This window comes from Prionailurus bengalensis, chromosome D4 (genome assembly GCF_016509475.1).
Source record: "Prionailurus bengalensis isolate Pbe53 chromosome D4, Fcat_Pben_1.1_paternal_pri, whole genome shotgun sequence".
NCBI classification, from domain to species: domain Eukaryota; kingdom Metazoa; phylum Chordata; class Mammalia; order Carnivora; family Felidae; genus Prionailurus; species Prionailurus bengalensis.
In genome coordinates, this window is record NC_057359.1 from 72,484,746 (window position 1) to 72,501,733 (window position 16,988).

The 16,988-nt window shown below is 44.2% G+C and overlaps 1 protein-coding gene across 2 annotated transcripts in view; it reads right to left on the reverse strand.

Moving 5' to 3' along the window:
• Window positions 1-16,988, reverse strand: part of SUSD1 (sushi domain containing 1) — a 251,374-nt gene that overhangs the window by 134,788 nt on the left and 99,598 nt on the right. For both annotated transcript variants that reach the window (XM_043565905.1, XM_043565904.1), the window contains exons 11-13: window positions 16,562-16,653; window positions 14,983-15,169; window positions 3,820-3,916 (exon numbers count right to left, since the gene is read on the reverse strand). In XM_043565905.1, the coding sequence (XP_043421840.1) occupies window positions 3,820-3,916; window positions 14,983-15,169; window positions 16,562-16,653 (376 nt within the window). The remainder of the gene's footprint in view (window positions 1-3,819; window positions 3,917-14,982; window positions 15,170-16,561; window positions 16,654-16,988) is intronic.

The following is a 16,988-nucleotide window of genomic DNA, read 5'->3' on the forward strand; positions in this document are numbered from 1 at the left end:
GCACATACAACACTGCACAAGAAAAAGTCCGTGCCCACAGCGGATCGACAGTCTGATGGCTCCCAACAGGTAGGACACTTCAGTTTGAACCTGTATTGCTAACGCCACATGACATGGGGTGAGGGATCTCAAGTTCTCGCTGAGGATGGACGCCAAGTACATCCTCTAGAGCTGGGAGAAGTTGTTACAAGTATGGCCGCCCTGAGTGTGCATGCCATAAAGCCGATCTAATCAATGCTCTCCACGTGGGCAAATAAAGCCCAGCTGGGCCAAGGGTTCAGCAGTCACATGGAGGCTGGCCGCCTACAAGAGTTATGGGCTAAGTCTGCAAAAAGGCTCTAATCACATGGCAACCTGAAACGGAACTCATGTGATCTGCATTCCCTCCGGTTCACAGACTGATACCAAAGTTCATGTGAAATAAATGAGAAGGAAGGAGTGCAAAGTCACCATGAGTTAGTCCAGCCTGACAATATCCTGAAATAGCCTGAAAGGGACAATGTCATATGTGCATTGTGGAACTGTTCCCTAAGTGTGGACAAAGAGGCACACCAGCAATCTACTCTCCTTTTGTGTGTGTTTATTATGGTTTATCCCACCAAATTCAAAACCTGTCGGTGAAAGGAGGTGTCAGCATAAAAACGCACTGAGAATGAATCACGACTTCTTTTTTGTTCCCATCTCTTCAGTCCTTATCTCCTGCCTCTAGTATAGCACATGTCTGAACACCTGCTTTCCCGATCAGGCTTAAGAGCAGGGATTTAAATGATTGACACTTATATCCTTGCAAATCCTTACACAGTTCTTTGGCTGTGATTGACTCCCCACTAACATTTCTTGAGTTGAAATTTCAGTAAAGAGGAAAAATATGCATCAGTACCGAATATGATTGGGGTCATTTCCAAACCATTAGGCCACATGATCTATTTTACCAATAAATATACACTACCTGCTCCACATTCCTAAACGCCCTACCTCTTCCTTCCTAAATGTCCATGGGTCACTACGTTAAGAAAAGGGAGCCCCCCACCATAGTAGGTGTTGGACTTGGAAAATCTCCACCCCAAAAACCCTACGTGTCCCAGAGTCCTGATTTCCACAAAGTCTGGGCTCACTTTCCAGCAAAGGGCTTTCTCCAAAAGGTACAAAGTAAAGCCTGCAGGGCAGTGAGCTGTCATCACCACCACTGTAAACATTTACTAAGAATCCACTCCCTACAAGGGAACACTTGTAACAACACAGTTTCCTGGAGACCGGAAGACATTCCTACGAATCATGGCTGCAGGTAAGAAAGTAAATAGTGCAGCAGCTCCATGCTGCCCACAAGCTCCTCTTCAAATCCACCTTGTCTTTCCATGTAGATAGTGGTGTTCAAGTGCAAGTTCAAGGCATACCTTTGGTTCTGGACACTGCCCATTAGAGGCACCAGTCATGGGGCATAAAGCAGTCTTCCCCAGTTAGCATGATCATAATCAGCTGAGTTGCTTGATAATTATACAAATTTCCAGCCCCTATCCCAGACCTACTGAATCGAAATCTCCAAGAGTCAAGTGCGAGAATTTGCACTGCTGATAAAGCACCCCTAGGTGATTTCTAGAAGTTGGCAAGTGTGGGAGACACTAGCATTAAGAGAACCCGGGAACAGGCTGTATCATCTGTCCAAGATCACCAAGCTAAGGAGGCAGCCATGGTCCCACAGCCCAGCTCCACCAAGTGCCCCAAGCCAATGCCCTACCCCCAATGATGCACAAAGCAGACTCAGGCCTGTCTCACACACTGGCAAAGCTGCTGCCCCAGCTCAAACCAGGTACTCAGGGAGAGGAAATCACCCCACTTGCCTTCTGGTAATTAACCCTGATGACGTTAGGGAAGCAGTTGTGGCTGTTTGGAACATGACTGTTCTGGAAAGACTTCTCCCCTCTTTCTCACTGCCACCCCCCCCCCCCTCTTGAATGACTCACAGATCTCCACTTCCTGTTTTGGAGGCATTGGAGAGCACATTAGCCACAAAGATAGACTGTCATTTGGCTTTTCTTTTTGCCTTACGTAACTATTTGGCCTACATATTACATTTACTCTTGCAAGTTCTCTCAGACAGTGATATCATAACTTCTGTTCTCCTTATAGCAACAGAATTGCAGTGCCTTCCAGTAACTTGTCAGAAACAGAACAATGTGGGCAATAGCCATCCCAGGAAAGACCTTTAAGAATTTGCTGCACTTAAACTAATGGAAAGACGAAAAGCCTAAGTTTCATTATATATGGACACACAGATTGGGACACCTGGGTGGCTCAGTCAGTTAAACAACCAACTCTTGATCTTGGTTCAGGTCATGATCTCACAGTTTGTGTGTTTGAGCCCTACATCAGGCTCTGCGCTGGCCGTGTAAAGCCTGCTTGGGATTCTCTATCTCCCTCTCTCTCTGCCCCTCTCCCAGTCACGCCTCACTCTCTCTCTCAAAATAAATTAATAAACATTTTTTAAAAATAAAGATAAATGGGGGCGCCTGGGTGGCTCAGTCGGTTAAGCGTCCGACTTCGGCTCAGGTCATGATCTCACGGTTCGTGGGTTCAAGCCCCGCATCGGGCTCTGTGCTGACAGTTCGGAGCCTGGAGCCTGTTTCGGATTCTGTGTCTCCCTCTCTCTCTGCCCCTCCCCCACTCACGCTCTGTCTCTCTCTGTCTCAAAAATAAATAAACATTAAATTTTTTTTTTAAATAAAAAAGATAAATGGACACACAAATAATAGATCCAGACTTTCTTTTAACTTTATAATATCTCACATTTATTTTCACCTTGATTGTACTGAAGGGTCATTAGACTAACAGGTCAAGACTGACATAAGACAATGAAGGTTAGGTCAAGGATGGCAAGGTTATTGCCACGTCCTTGCCTTATTCCTGTGAGAGAGTTGCTTATCTCTCCAGGGAAACCTCTATCTTCCTTTCTAAAAAAAAAAAAAAAAGGGAATAATTCTACTTTCTTAATCCAACCATGACCCTCTAAATAAAATGCCTAATGGAAGACAATGTAGTTCTCCAACTGAGGTGGATTAATTCCATCCTAATGCAATCTGGAATCACAGAAGCAGTTATTAACTACCCAGTGCCTTGCCCTTAACTCAATATGTGGTTGAATTAAGAGAGTTATCCAAATGACCCTTTCAGAAGCCACTACCCATACCCAAAGATCATCCTTAAATAAAGAAAAACATACTCTGTCTTTGGTAAATGAAATGATGCTCTTGATCCATCATCACGAAGAGATGTATGTGAAGATATGAGTGCAAAGGATCACACCTGATACGTCACACTCAACCAATGCTTGTCCACTGACCAAAGGAATGGATTTAATTATTGAGCTAAGCTGCCCAAATGCTTGTTTCTGGCTCCTTAGAAGTCTCTCTATTCATTTGGAAGGGCCCTGGTTGGAGTTAAAGACCCAGTCTGTGCCCAAGGAATCAAAAATAAAAGGCCCCGGGGCACCTGCATGGCCGACTCTTGGTTTAAGCTCAGGACATGATCAGTTTGTGAGTTCAAGCCCCACATCTGGCTCCATACTGACAATACAGAGCCTGCTTGAGATTCTCTCTTTCCCTCTCTCTCGCACTGTGCCCCTCCCATGCACTCACTGTCTCTCTCAAAATAAAACAAACTTAAAAAAAAAAAGTTTAAAACAATAAATGAATAAGAGGCCCTGCCTATACTACCCCAATAATTTGAGTGCAGCACCTAAAGAGAGATCTCCTCAATGAAACCAGTTTCCAAAACTCTCTATGAGGATACCTGGACAACCATGGAGAAGGGGGCACTGCTCACCTGATCGGTCCATTTTTCTCCTTGGCTTTCCTCAGTCTCAGACGTGGTAGAGGCTTTCCATGCACTGTGACAAAGTCTACTTCTGGAAGGGGAGGCTCTGAAAACAAGTCGAAAAGAGGAAAAGGGTGTGATCAGAACAAATGGAAGCATGACCAAAGTGGTCCTAATGGGGGCCATCAAAAGGAAAGTTCAAATGTAAGGACTGATGAGCATTTTCTGACCTATGCTATAACACGGATGAATCTTGAAAACATGACACTAAATGAAATAAGCCAGACTTAGACATTGTATGATCCCTCCTACATGCAATATCTAGAACGGACAAATTCATAGAAGCAGAAGTAGATTGGAAGTTGCTAAGGACTGAGGGGTGGGTAGGCAAGGGGGAGTTAATTGTGTAATGATCAACAGAATTTCTGTCTGGGGTGATGAAAAGATTGTAGAAATAGATAGTGGTGATGATTTACAATATCATGAATGTACTTAATTCTGTGCCAGAAAACAGTTACAATGGTACATTTTATGTTATATATTTTACCACAATAAAGTTTAAAAAAAAAAAAAAAGCAATTCCCCAGTGCTGACAGGGTGGATACAGTGGGCCTTACAGTTAACTTGGTGGACAGGTTCCAGATATGCTGGGGAAAACCAGCATATCAGACTTCTAGATCCTTCCCAATCACAGAACATTCTGTCCTTCTTTTGTTCTCTCCAGCAACCAGGTTTCCCAAATAGACTTTCCACTGGGAGGGGACTATGTTGGCTGACACCAGTGTTCTAGTATCTAACTGATAGCTACATTCACAGTATGAAGGCACCGGCCGCCATTGTGCCTTGAGATGCACTGGGCACTAACTAAATGTACTAGCTGTTTTCTGCACAGGCCTCATCTCATATGATCTTCTCAACACTGCTATCAAGTGGATGAGATTTATAGAGGGAGAAAGGAAGAAAGACAAAGAATGAAATATGAATGCCCCCCCTCCCAACCCTGGCCTAGAACTCTGTTACAGTGAAAGTGAGGAGTAGGAGGCCAAAATAAACACTCAAGACTCTATTTACCCAATCAGAAAATAGACTTGGGGTAGAAATTTCCAATCCAAATTATAATAAAAACTTAGACCTTCCTAGAAAGATTTTAAAGCACTATCATGAGGGGCGCCTGGATGGTTCAGTCAGTTAAGTGTCCGACTTTGGCTCAGGTCATGATCTCACAGTTCACGAGTTCAAGACATTGGGTTCTGCGCTGACATCTTGAAGCCTGGAGCCTGCTTCAGATTCTGTGTCTCCCTCTCTCTCTGCCCCTCCCCTGCTTGCACTCTGTCTTTCTCTTAAAAATAAACTTAAAAAAATAAAATATAATATGATAGTTGCCAGAGGGAAGGGGATTTGGGGGGTAGACAAAATAAGAGAAAGGGATTAAGAGGTACAATATTCTAGTTATAAAATAAATAAGACATGGGAATGTAATGTACAGCATAAGGAATACAGTCAATAATATTGTAGCAACTCTGTATGGTGACAGATGGTGACTGGATTTATTGTGGTGACCATTTCATAATGTATATAAATATCAAATTATTATGTTGTATACCTGAAACTAATATAACTTGTATGCCAATCATTCCCCAATTAAAAAAAGCTCTAACAGGGTGCCTGGGTGGCTTGATCGGTTAAGCGTCCGACTTCGGCTCAGGTCATGATCTCACAGTCCGTGAGTTTGAGCCCCATGTCGGGCTCTGTGCTGACAGCTCAGAGCCTGGAGACTGTTTCAGATTCTGTGTCTCCCTCTCTCTCTGCCCCTCCCCTGTTCATGCTCTGCCTCTCTCTGTCTCAAAAATTAAAAAAAAAAAAAGCTCTAACAAATATGTCATTTATACATCATCAATCAACACCTTTATTAGCTACCTTTATACATCACGTACCATGGGAGGCTGGAAGAAACAGCCATGGAAGACACAGTTTCTGCTCTCCAGGAGTTCAGACTCTAATAGTGGAGACGGTTTCAGAAACAGGCAGTGCTCAGAACCATGAGAAAGTTATACACAGGGTATTGTAAAAGGTGCAGAGGAAGGACACCTGAACAAGGGCAGGGGGCGCTGAGACCACAGAATGCAGAAATACATGTATACAGGGGCAGGAGGTGGGAGAGAGGGCAGAGACAGAACTGCAGCCCCACCAGTAGTTCAGCGTAGCTGAAAGGTTGAGCCCCGGTCTGGTAGGCAACAAAGTGGGAGGTGTGGGTAGAGGTCAGATCTGAGGTCCTGGCAATAGAATGAAGTCATTTACAGATTTCTTAGCAGATGTGTATTTTAGAAAGACAATTTAGGGGCAGCTGAGTGCCTCAGATGGTTAAGCATCCAACTCCTGACTTCACCTCAGGTCATGATCTCAGAGTTGTGAGATCAAGCCCCGAGTCAGGCTCTGAGCTGAAGGTGGAGCCTACTTGGGATTCTCTCTCTCCCTCTGCCCCTCCCCTGCTCATGGTCTGTCTCTCCCCCAAAATAAATAAATAAATAAATAAATAAATAAATAAATAAATAATTAATTAAAAAAAAAAGAAATATTAGGGTACCTGGGTAGCTCAGTCAGTTAAACATCTGACTCTTGGTTTCAACTCTGGTCATATCTCATGGGTTTCCTGAGTTCAAGCCCTCGTGTTGGGCTCCACACTGACAGTGCAGAGCCTGCTTGGGATTCTCTGTCTCCCTCTCTCTCTTCCCCTCCCCCATTTGTGCTGTCTCTATCTCTCTCAAAGCAAGTAAATGTTAAAAAAAAAAAAAAGAAATACAATGTAGACAGCTGGTTGAAGGAGGAATTGAAAAAGAACCAAAGTACCAGTTGTCCAAAACCTTGTCAAGATGTGCCTGAGGTCTGAAGCAAGTGACAGCACTGAGAATGGAGAAGAGGGGGCAGGTGGAAGAGACACTCAGGGAAAGAGAAAACAGAACGTGGTGGAAGATAAGGAAGGGGGAAGAATCTGGGCTTTGGTTTTGACAACTGAGTCAGCAGCGATGTCATGCAAGGTCTGGAAGAGAAGTTCAGAAGCAGCTCACTGGCATGCTTGTGGAATTGTCCAGCCAGCAGTTAGAATGCAGGTCCAGACAGGAGCAAACTGTGGTGGTGCTTCACAGTCAGCCGTCGGTAGCTCCCCGGGGTGATGGGGTAAATGCACCTCAGCACCGACCACTAGGATCCCCAGGCATCTGATACCAAGTGGAAGAGTGAGAGCCCCAGTAACTTTTATTAAACAGTGCTAAATCTAGAATTCCTTCCAAAGTCACCTAGATATGGCCACATAAATTACATTTCCATAAGCCTGTGGGATTGCTAGGGACCCTGGAAGGTGACCTGGAACAGCCCCTGCTTACACAGTCAGGGTCTCACAAAAGGCCTTGGAGGTCTACGCTGTTTCCAAGAGGTGTGTGTTCCAAAGAGATTCCGAAACTCACACCCCTGAGGAAGACGACCGCCAGGTTCCCGCAGACGCGATGGGGAGAGGAGGCTGAGGTTTGAAAAGCCTTGGCCAGGTCCTCCAGGGTAATGTGCCCCTTCCAGTCTGAGAATTTCTGCCCTCAGCCCTTCACACTAACATTGAAATGCCCTTTCATTTGTGATGTCCTGTTGTCACAGTAAAGCAAGTGCTTTTTATCACACATTTCCTGTTTTCAGCCCAGAGGGGATGAACTGTTCACTCTCTGAGAACCTTCCTCGGGCTCTTTTAAATTTTTCCTCTGTTTGCTCTTCTCTGATTAATAATTCCAGTTACTCTAGTCTTTTGGTTCACCTCTTAAGACTGCCCAGTTTTGCCCTGTCCTCGGTACAAGCAGAACAAAGTGCTAGCTCAGCTGGGAGAAGGCAGGCCCACAGAAGGAGCTGGAAAGCCACCCCTGACTGTTTCATGCTACACTGCCCTTTGCTAGTTTCATGCCTGCAGTTAGTTCTAAATGTGCCACTGCCATCCGGCCAATTCCATCCACATGTGACTTCCAGACTGCTTTCTGTTCCAAGACCTTCCCCACCTTCTATTTTAAATAGGTTACTTTTTTTTTCACTCATGTAAAAGCTTGAACTTCATTAGGCGAGTTGCTTGCCTCATTTCAAGGTTAAATAATCTTAACTTCCAGCCATGTTTTCCGAGGTGCTATTCCCAGTCCCGCGCCCCACCCCACCCCCCGGCCCCAGCTGCTGTCCTGGGTAGATGTGCTTTTCTTTACATTAGCCTCATTACTGATTTAAATCAAATCAGACCCAAGGCCAGAAATGGGTCATGTCTGGGCTGGAGAGTGTAGTTCTTCCACCCTGGGTATGTAAGATGGGGGAAGGCCCCAGAAGCAAATGACAAAGGAAAATATGGGGACTGCCATGTGAGAAAACTCTGGAGAGTAAGGAGAAAAGCAGTGAAGGAGAACTTTCCCTATAAAAAATTAAATATAGCATAAAATTACAATAATTGAAATAGTATGGTACAAGCCCAGGACAAGCAAAGGAATGGAAGAAACCACACAGTCTAGAAAGAGATCCGAACAAATAAATGAGAATATAGTGCATGGCACAGACAGTCTTTCTAAAGGTAGTATGGGGGACACCTGGGTGGTCAGTTGGTTAAGTGTCCGACTTCAGTTCAGGTCATATTCTCATGGCTTGTGAGTTTGAACCCCACATCAGGCTCAGTGCTGACAGCTCAGAGCCTGGAGCCTGCCTCTAATTCTGTCTGTTTCTCTCTCTGCCCCTCTCCCTCTCGTGCTCTCTCTCTAAAAAATAAATAAATATTAAAAAAATAATAATAATGTAAGAATTAAAAAAAAAAAAGGTGGTGGGAAACTGGCTTATCAGTTAGGGAAAAAAAATACCCTGTAAATTTAGCCTTATACTATATATCAATTCCAAATGGGTCTAAGTTTAAAGGCAAAAAGCAAAACTATCAAGAAGCATCAGAGGGATGGCTCAGTCAGTAGAGCATCTGACGCTTGATCTTGGGGTTGTGAGTTCAAGCCCTACATTGGGCACAGAGATTACTTTTTTTTTTTTTTAATTTTTTTTCAACGTTTATTTATTTTTGGGACAGAGAGAGACAGAGCATGAACGGGGGAGGGGCAGAGAGAGAGGGAGACACAGAATCGGAAACAGGCTCCAGGCTCTGAGCCATCAGCCCAGAGCCCGACGCGGGGCTCGAACTCACGGACCGCGAGATCGTGACCTGGCTGAAGTCGGACGCTTAACCGACTGCACCACCCAGGCGCCCCCAGAGATTACTTTAAAAAAAAAAAGAAGACAATGAAGCATTAGACAATATTACAGAATAAGAATTGATCTAATTTCAGGGTGGGGGGAGGTTTTTCTTGGCATGACCAGAGGCAGAAACTATAAAAGAATCAATAGAATTGATTACATGAAATTTTTAAATGTCTAAAATGTTAAAAAAGAATACTGACAAGAAAAATAAACAGTAAATAACCCAGGAGGTGGGTTATAATATGTATAACAAAGGTTAATATCATTAATGTAGGCAAACTATTAAAATCAGTAAGAGAAAGGAAGTAATATAAGTGAAAATGTGTTAAAATTCCTCTAAAACACACCAACATGAATAAAAAGAACGGAAAAGAAAATTGAATCTGTGCCAAAACTAAAGCCCCAACTTTATGCTATAAATTTCAAGTAAATACAAGGAAATGACACACATAAATAAATACATACAAAGACACCACGTTGGTTCTTTTTGAATCCTTAGCACCTCCCCAGCAGATCACACTGCACACTTGGGGAGGCATGATCAACTGAAACTAACAGCAATAGAAACAATGGTAGCTTGCACCGTAAGTCAGCAGCCATTACAAGGCTGGCTACATTCCCCCTATCAATGAAGTTGTGAGACTTGGCCTTCCGGGGAAAAGGAACAATCTTCTCTTCATCTTTACATCCCCCGCTTCAGCACTTAGCACAGGTCTTTGTATATAACCAGTCAATAAATATTTGCTGGGTTAAATTGTTAAATCACCCCATGCCCCTCCCACACTCTTCCACCACACACAGAAACTCTGGTTTTTAGGCTTCTGATGTAAAGAAATGTTCTCATTCATATTTTGTAAAAGCTAACGCTAATACAAGAAAATAACACACCCAGCCTATTTTCCTCTGCGGTGTATCATCTTGTCTCCATGGGGCCTAGGTCAGGGTGTGGATGCTTTCAGTGAGGGGAACTGGGAGATACCCATCCCCACATAGCCATTCACTTGGAGGTTTGGGATTTAGATCTGCTAGAAAGTAGCTGGGAGAGTTCGGGGGATGAGAGAATAGGTGGCCCATGGAGGTATGGAAGGGCCATACCTTCCTTCTGGTCTAACATTACGTACCCAGATGTCAAAGAACTTGTGCCCATGAAAGACTCTCAGAGAGTCCGGACAAACACAGGAACAGCTGGGATGAAGGCCAGTCCCTCTCCGGACCTCTACTGCAGCTTCTGCCCCCTGGGAGTGAGGGGGACCAGCAGGAATAAGTGTGGTACCCTGGAAACAGCCTAAGGAAATAGGGTTCTCAGAGGACACAGGGGTGCACTGTCCTTGGGAAGTCTATGGGTAGCCAACCACGGACAAGAAGCCTCTGGCAGAAGAACTCACCAGACTTGGTCCTGTACAGTGCTTTCTGGGGACACCCAATAGGAAGAGAGGAGATATCAGACGTGGGGGCTGTGGCTTCTAGTCCTGTGGGGGAATCAGAGCTACCCTGACTAGACCTCTCCATTCTCTCCATTAAAGGGACAGTCTGCTAATGCTCAGGACATACCTATGTTTTTGATTGCTTTCCTGAATATCTGAAAAAAGTACATTCTCTTTTTCTTTTCCCGAATGCAGGCAGAGATGGGAAATTTCCCATATTAGTTTCCAGCCTTGGTACTAAAGGGCACCTTGGGAAGGAATGGTTTCCTTGACATCCTTTCTTCCCTTTTCTCCTCCAGCATTCTTGATTCTATAATAAATATTCAACCTCAAATTATCACCGTGTTGTGTACACAAGTGGTTTAGCTTAACCTTTCCACACACATTTGTTTTCTCTCTCCCCCGTCCCCCACTTTCCCCTCTCTGGTTTTTTCTCTCTCCCTATGGGAAGACAAGCTTTCTGACTTGGCTAGAAAATAGCATAACCAACGTGTGAAAGCTCTTCTGACTCTGGGTCTACACCAAGGATGGAGTTTGCTCTTTACCCTGTCCTAAAAGGAGTGTAAGTAGTGGAGCTCTTCTGAGGAATTCAGCTCACTGGGCTCTACCTGAGGGAGCCTGTCAGCCCTGAGGCACAAGCCCTGGGAGAGGACCTGGTCTCCCCCCCCCCCCCCCTCAGGCCAACATGTTCTCCTTTTCTCACTCCAACACTTTCCTCTGCCCTTCAACGTGCCTAGAACTTGCACCCTCCTCTGAGGTCAGCGATATATTTAAAGCACTACTCTTCATCCTGTTCCCATCAGGAAGATTTAGTTTAATGTAAGGCATTCGGAAGGGAAATTCCATTCACTTTCCTTCTGGGAAATCAGCTGCTGAGTTTTCCAGGCCCAAATCCCTTGCCTCACATTTCTGGTAAGATTGAAAAGTTCAGGATTTTATTGAAACACAGCCATATCTTAGGCAATCAAGGCATACCTCTTCCTATCAACACATAAGGCTCTCTTTTTTCCCCTTTTATAAAAAAAGAGAGTTTGGGTGGTTTTTTGTTTGTTTTTTACCTTTTGAAAAGATCATAACAACTTGAATTTTTCACTTTTTTAAAATTTCAAATTCTTTAAAGTAGGGTAGAGTTGGAAAATATGCAGCCGTTGTCACAAAGAACTTTTTGAAGGGTCTCAATGGACTTAAATAGCTCAACAGTGTCCCCTGGTGGCCATGAGTAGAGGGCGCTTCAGCTAAGGGGGCTATAGTTAGCCTACAAAACAAGATTAAAATAAATGTCTCCTCAAGAAGAGACTCCCTTATCCAACTCAAAAATTTGAAATACTGATTTAAATTAGCAGTACAAACCAGCCAAACACGGTAAGGACCACAGAGCAGGAAACTAAATAGGTATTCATTTGACTAAGTCACCACAGAGAGATGCCCAATTGGACATTACTTCTCCTTCCAGCCTAAAACTTAGTAAATTCTTTTTTTTTTTTTTTTTGAAAGCCTTTCTTAACTCACCAGCCATCCCCTCAATGCCAATACCATGCAATGGCCATTCAGGGTTTGTTGTGCTATGTGCCAGCACTATCTTTACATCTCTGCCTTCAAGGAGCTTAGTTGGGGAAAAGCAAATAAACAAGTAAACTAAAAAACACAAATTCTGGGGGTGCCTGGGTGGCCTAGTCGGTGAAGCGTCCGACTCTTGATTTGGGCCCAGGTCATGATCTCATGGTTTGTGGGTTCAAGCCCTGTGTCGGACTCTGCACTGACGGCCTGGAACCTGCTTGGGATTCTGTCTCCCTCTCTCTCTGTTCCTCCCCTGCTCTTGCAGCCTGCCCCTCCCTCCTTCCCTCCCTCTCTCTCCCCCTCTCTCTCTCTCTCAAAATAAATAAACGTTAAAAAAATTTTTTTAAATACAAGTTCTGAAAACAAGTTCTATGATGAAATTCACACAGGATAAGTGGATAGCGAATGATGGGGTGGAGACGGAGGTTATTTTTGAAAGGACGGGCAGGGAGAGCTTCTCTAAGGTACTGGCATCTGAGCAGAGACCTGGATGATTATAAAGAAGCCATGTGCAGAGTGTGCACCAGGAACACTAAACAGTAAATGGAAAGGCCTGGATGCACAAACAGGTGTGACCCATCTGAGGAACAGCGAAGAAGGCAGGAGGGCAGCAGATGCTAGCTAGAAACAGAGAGAGCAGAGATGTAGTCAGGGAGGCAGGGAGCCAGACTCCATGCTTCATGGTAAGAACGTGGATTCTATTCTAATGCTAATGAAAACTCATTGGACGGTTTTGAGCTGGGGATGACACATTCTCCTATGCATTTTTAAAAGATCACTCTGACTTCTGAGTCAGAAGTCAGACTCAGACCATTTTTTTAAAGTTATGGTCTCACCACACTTGGGAGTGGGAGTAAGGGGTGGGAGACTGACAGGCACCGGTGAAAGCAGAAAGACCAGTAAGAAAGTCAGTGTAGGAGTCCAAGCAAGAGGTTGCTGACTTGGATAAGGTTGCTTTGTGGTGAAGGTGAAGATGGAGAGAAGTGGGTGGATTCCAAATATATTTTAGAAACAAAAGCAGAAGTTGGTTGGGAAGGGTAGAAGCTTTTCCGCCTGAGCAACAGGTGAACAGGAATGCCAATAACCAAGATAGGGAAGCCTGGACGGAAAATGGCTTTGAAGGTGAGAGAAGAGTTGAGAAATCAAAATCCTCTTGGACTTGTCAATTGGGTGTGCAAGAAGTTGTTTAAAAGGTGACTGGATATATGAGCATGGCACTCAGGGGAGAATCTGGGACTAGGATACATATCTGGGAATCCTCAGCATACAGGCAATATTCTTAGCTGGGCAGAGGGGGTAGATAATGAAGAAAAAGGAAGAGGAACAGGCAGAGAGGGCATCCGTAAAAGAGGACTGAGCAAAGAGGAGCCAGCAAAGAGGACTGAGAAGGAGCAGCCAGTGAGGCAGGAGGACCTAAAAGCCCAGAGAAACTGTATTTCAAGAAGGCAGGAATGCCAAATGCTATGGTGGGGGAGGGGGTGGGGGGGGCGGGGAAGGGAATAAAAATTAAATAAAAACAAAATTGGGCAGCGGATTTTGCAAGATGGAGACACTTTCAGTAAAGCAGTGTGGCCAGGACAACCACCTCCAGTTTGGAAACAGTTAAAGGAAGTACCTGAAGTAAGGATGTGGAGTCTATAGAACAGACACTTCTTTCAAGGAGTTTTATGGTAAAGGGGATGCTGAAAGAAGTAGCTGGGGGAGGGGCGCCTGGGTGGCGCAGTCGGTTAAGCGTCCGACTTCAGCCAGGTCACGATCTCGAGGTCCGTGAGTTCGAGCCCTGCGTCAGGCTCTGGGCTGATGGCTCAGAGCCTGGAGCCTGTTTCCGATTCTGTGTCTCCCTCTCTCTCTGCCCCTCCCCCGTTCATGCTCTGACTCTCTCTGTCCCAAAAATAAATAAAAGTTGAAAAAAAAAAAATTTAAAAAAGAAGTAGCTGGGGGGAATACGGGCTCAAAGGAAGTGAGTTTTTTAGTTTCTTTGGTTTTCATTTAAAAATGGAGATCCTGGGGCGCCTGGGTGGCGCAGTCGGTTGGGCTTCCGACTTCAGCCAGGTCACGATCTCGCGGTCCGTGAGTTCGAGCCCCGCGTCAGGCTCTGGGCTGATGGCTCGGACCCTGGAGCCTGTTTCCGATTCTGTGTCTCCCTCTCTCTCTGCCCCTCCCCCGTTCATGCTCTGTCTCTCTCTGTCCCAAAAATAAATAAACGTTAAAAAAAAAAAAAATTTAAAAATGGAGATCCTACAACATGCTTGTGCAGTGCTGGGATGATTTCTCTACTGGGGATGATGACTGGGCAGGAAGGGATGGGATCCAACACACCCATTGAGGGGAGCAGTCGCCTGAGGAGTGGGGACCAGAGAGAAGACAGAACACACGGTTCTGCACGAGAGTAGCAATGGGAGACTTGGGAGAGGCAAGTCCTCCGTGATGACTTCTAATTGCTCGGTGAAGTAAGAAACAAGAAGGCAATACTCCGAGTCTTAGCTCAACTCTCCCAGATTTGAAGAGAGACAAGAAAATGAGAGGAAAGTGAATTTTCCAGGGACCAGAGTGGGACTGCCTATCACTTCTCCCTGGAAAGGACAGACTCTTGAGGCACTTGCGACAGAATGACGATTAACTCATGTTACTGAGAAACAGTACTAATGAGAGAAAATTCTTTTTAGGTATGAAATGTTTGAACTATTTCAAATATCCGGAAGGAATGTAACCAGCATTCATAGACACGCTAGCCGGATTTAATTCGCATTAATGGTTTGTTTCAGCTGTCTTTTTAAGGAATAAAATATTACAGTCACAGTTAGTCTCTCCAGTTCCACGCCCTTTTTCCTCTCGCTCTTCGAGTTCATTCTTTAATGATAGAAAGCAATAGTGTTTCTCTCTATCTGGGCCCATCTACGGCTCTGTGGTGACTTCGTTCATCCAAATGCTGTTATTCAAGATTTACCTGTTATCTGGGTTGTCAGGGAGAAGACCACAGGAAGTTCAGAAGACAAAGCCTGGACGTGGACACTGTAGTTGGTGCCCGGATGCAGGTCCAAGCACACCTCGGGAGCCTGACTGCTGGTAGTGATATTAAAGATTATTTCCTGGGAAAATTCCTTCTGATACCATCTCTGGCCCTGAATGTGGAACTGAAACACAGAAAAGTTCACTAGGTGAATGGCTGGCCTGGAAGGCTCCAAATGCCTCCAAACCTTTTCTCATGAGCAATCTGGCTCTTAACTCTAAAGTTCCTTCAAAAAGTGAAATACAACAGTAAACAAATATTAGAGACGTAATACCATAAATACTGTCGCCACGATATATCAGCGCAATAAAAATAGCTTTAAATCAAAATGTGCGAAAGGCCAAGGCCCCGGTACTGACAATTTTCTTGGTCTCGTTCTCACATATACAATGAGCAATGTGAAAGTCTGCTCATATACAATGAGCAAAACTACAGGAGCAAAGCCACAGAACATTTTCCTAGAAAGAAAACGAAGGGGTGTCCAGGTGGCTCAGTTGGTTAAGCATCCGACTTCTGCTCAGGTCATGATCTCACGGCTTGTGAGTTCAAGCCCCACACAGGGCTCTGGGTGGACAGCTCAGAGCTTGGAGCCTGCTTCAGATTCTGTGACTCCTCTCTCTCTGCCCCTCCCCTGCTCACACTCTGTCTCTCTCTCAAAAATAAAATATTTTTATATTAAATATTATTAATTAAATAAACATTAAATAAAACATTAAATAAATAAAAGTTAAAAGAGAGATTAAATAAACATTAAATAAAAGTTAAAAGAGAGAAAGAAAGCAAGAGAAAGAAAGAAAGAACAAAAGGAAGGAAGGAAGGAGGGAGGGAGGGAGGGAAGGAAGGAAGGGAGGGAGGGAGGGAGGGAGGGAGGGAGGGAGGAAGAAAGAAAGAAAGAAAGAAAGAAAGAAAGAAAGAAAGAAAGAAAGAAAGAAAGAAAGAAAGAAAAAAAGAAAGAGGAATCTGAACTAAGCCTTCTCCAGAGCAGGACCTGAATTAGTAAACTCCAAGCTGGTCTGGTAAAACCTCGGCAGGATTCTTCTCCTCTGCCTGCCCCCTTCTGACATTCCCTCCATTTTCCTGGAATATCCCAGTACAGGGGCCAATACACATACTTTTCTGCCCACTTAAATTCTTCTAGTAGCAGCTCATCCCACGGGCTTTACCTTTCTTATTCACAACTGCATCTAGCTTCAAAAATTCCCCTTGGCTCCCTAGATGATATGTTCATACCCTGGTCAGAGACACATGCAAAAGCCATGGATTCGTTTCACGGATCCTGTATGAGCATCAGCTCTGCATCGGGCTACGTGCCCAAAGAAACTTTCATGACTTACTCATCAATCCCCAAGGTCCCTCTCTTCAAATATGCACTAAAGTGCCCATCTTCTTGCTTGTGCTTGCAATTGCCACTATCAATCCGCCATTGATAATCACAGCTGTAGAAGTAGATTTTTAGGTTCACTGATATTTTTTAAGCCTCCCACACAAGACAACATCTATACATAGAGTAACTTACTGAATACATCTCCTCTGTATCAGCTGTTTTTGTACTTCTCCATCTCAAGCAGGTTTCATTAAATATTGAAATGTTACTGATGATCTGTTTTACTGCAGGGGGGAAAGAATGAGAAATCAACTTACACTCTATACAAACATGCTACCTTTTATAGAGCATGCAGCTCCTGATCTCAGGGATGTGAGTTTGAGCCCCACAGTAGGTATAGAGATTACTTAAAAAATAAAATCTATAAAATAGAATGCTATCTTGTCATGGAATCACTTACACAGGACAATTTCAGTAGTACTTTAATTTAGAAATTAGTGGTGGCAGTCTGAGAAACACCACTTTTACATTTATGTAAACTCAATCTTAATGTAAGATTTAAAATCAAAAGATACCCAGTCAGAGGATCCCTTTTAAAAATTACTTAAATCCAGTCACT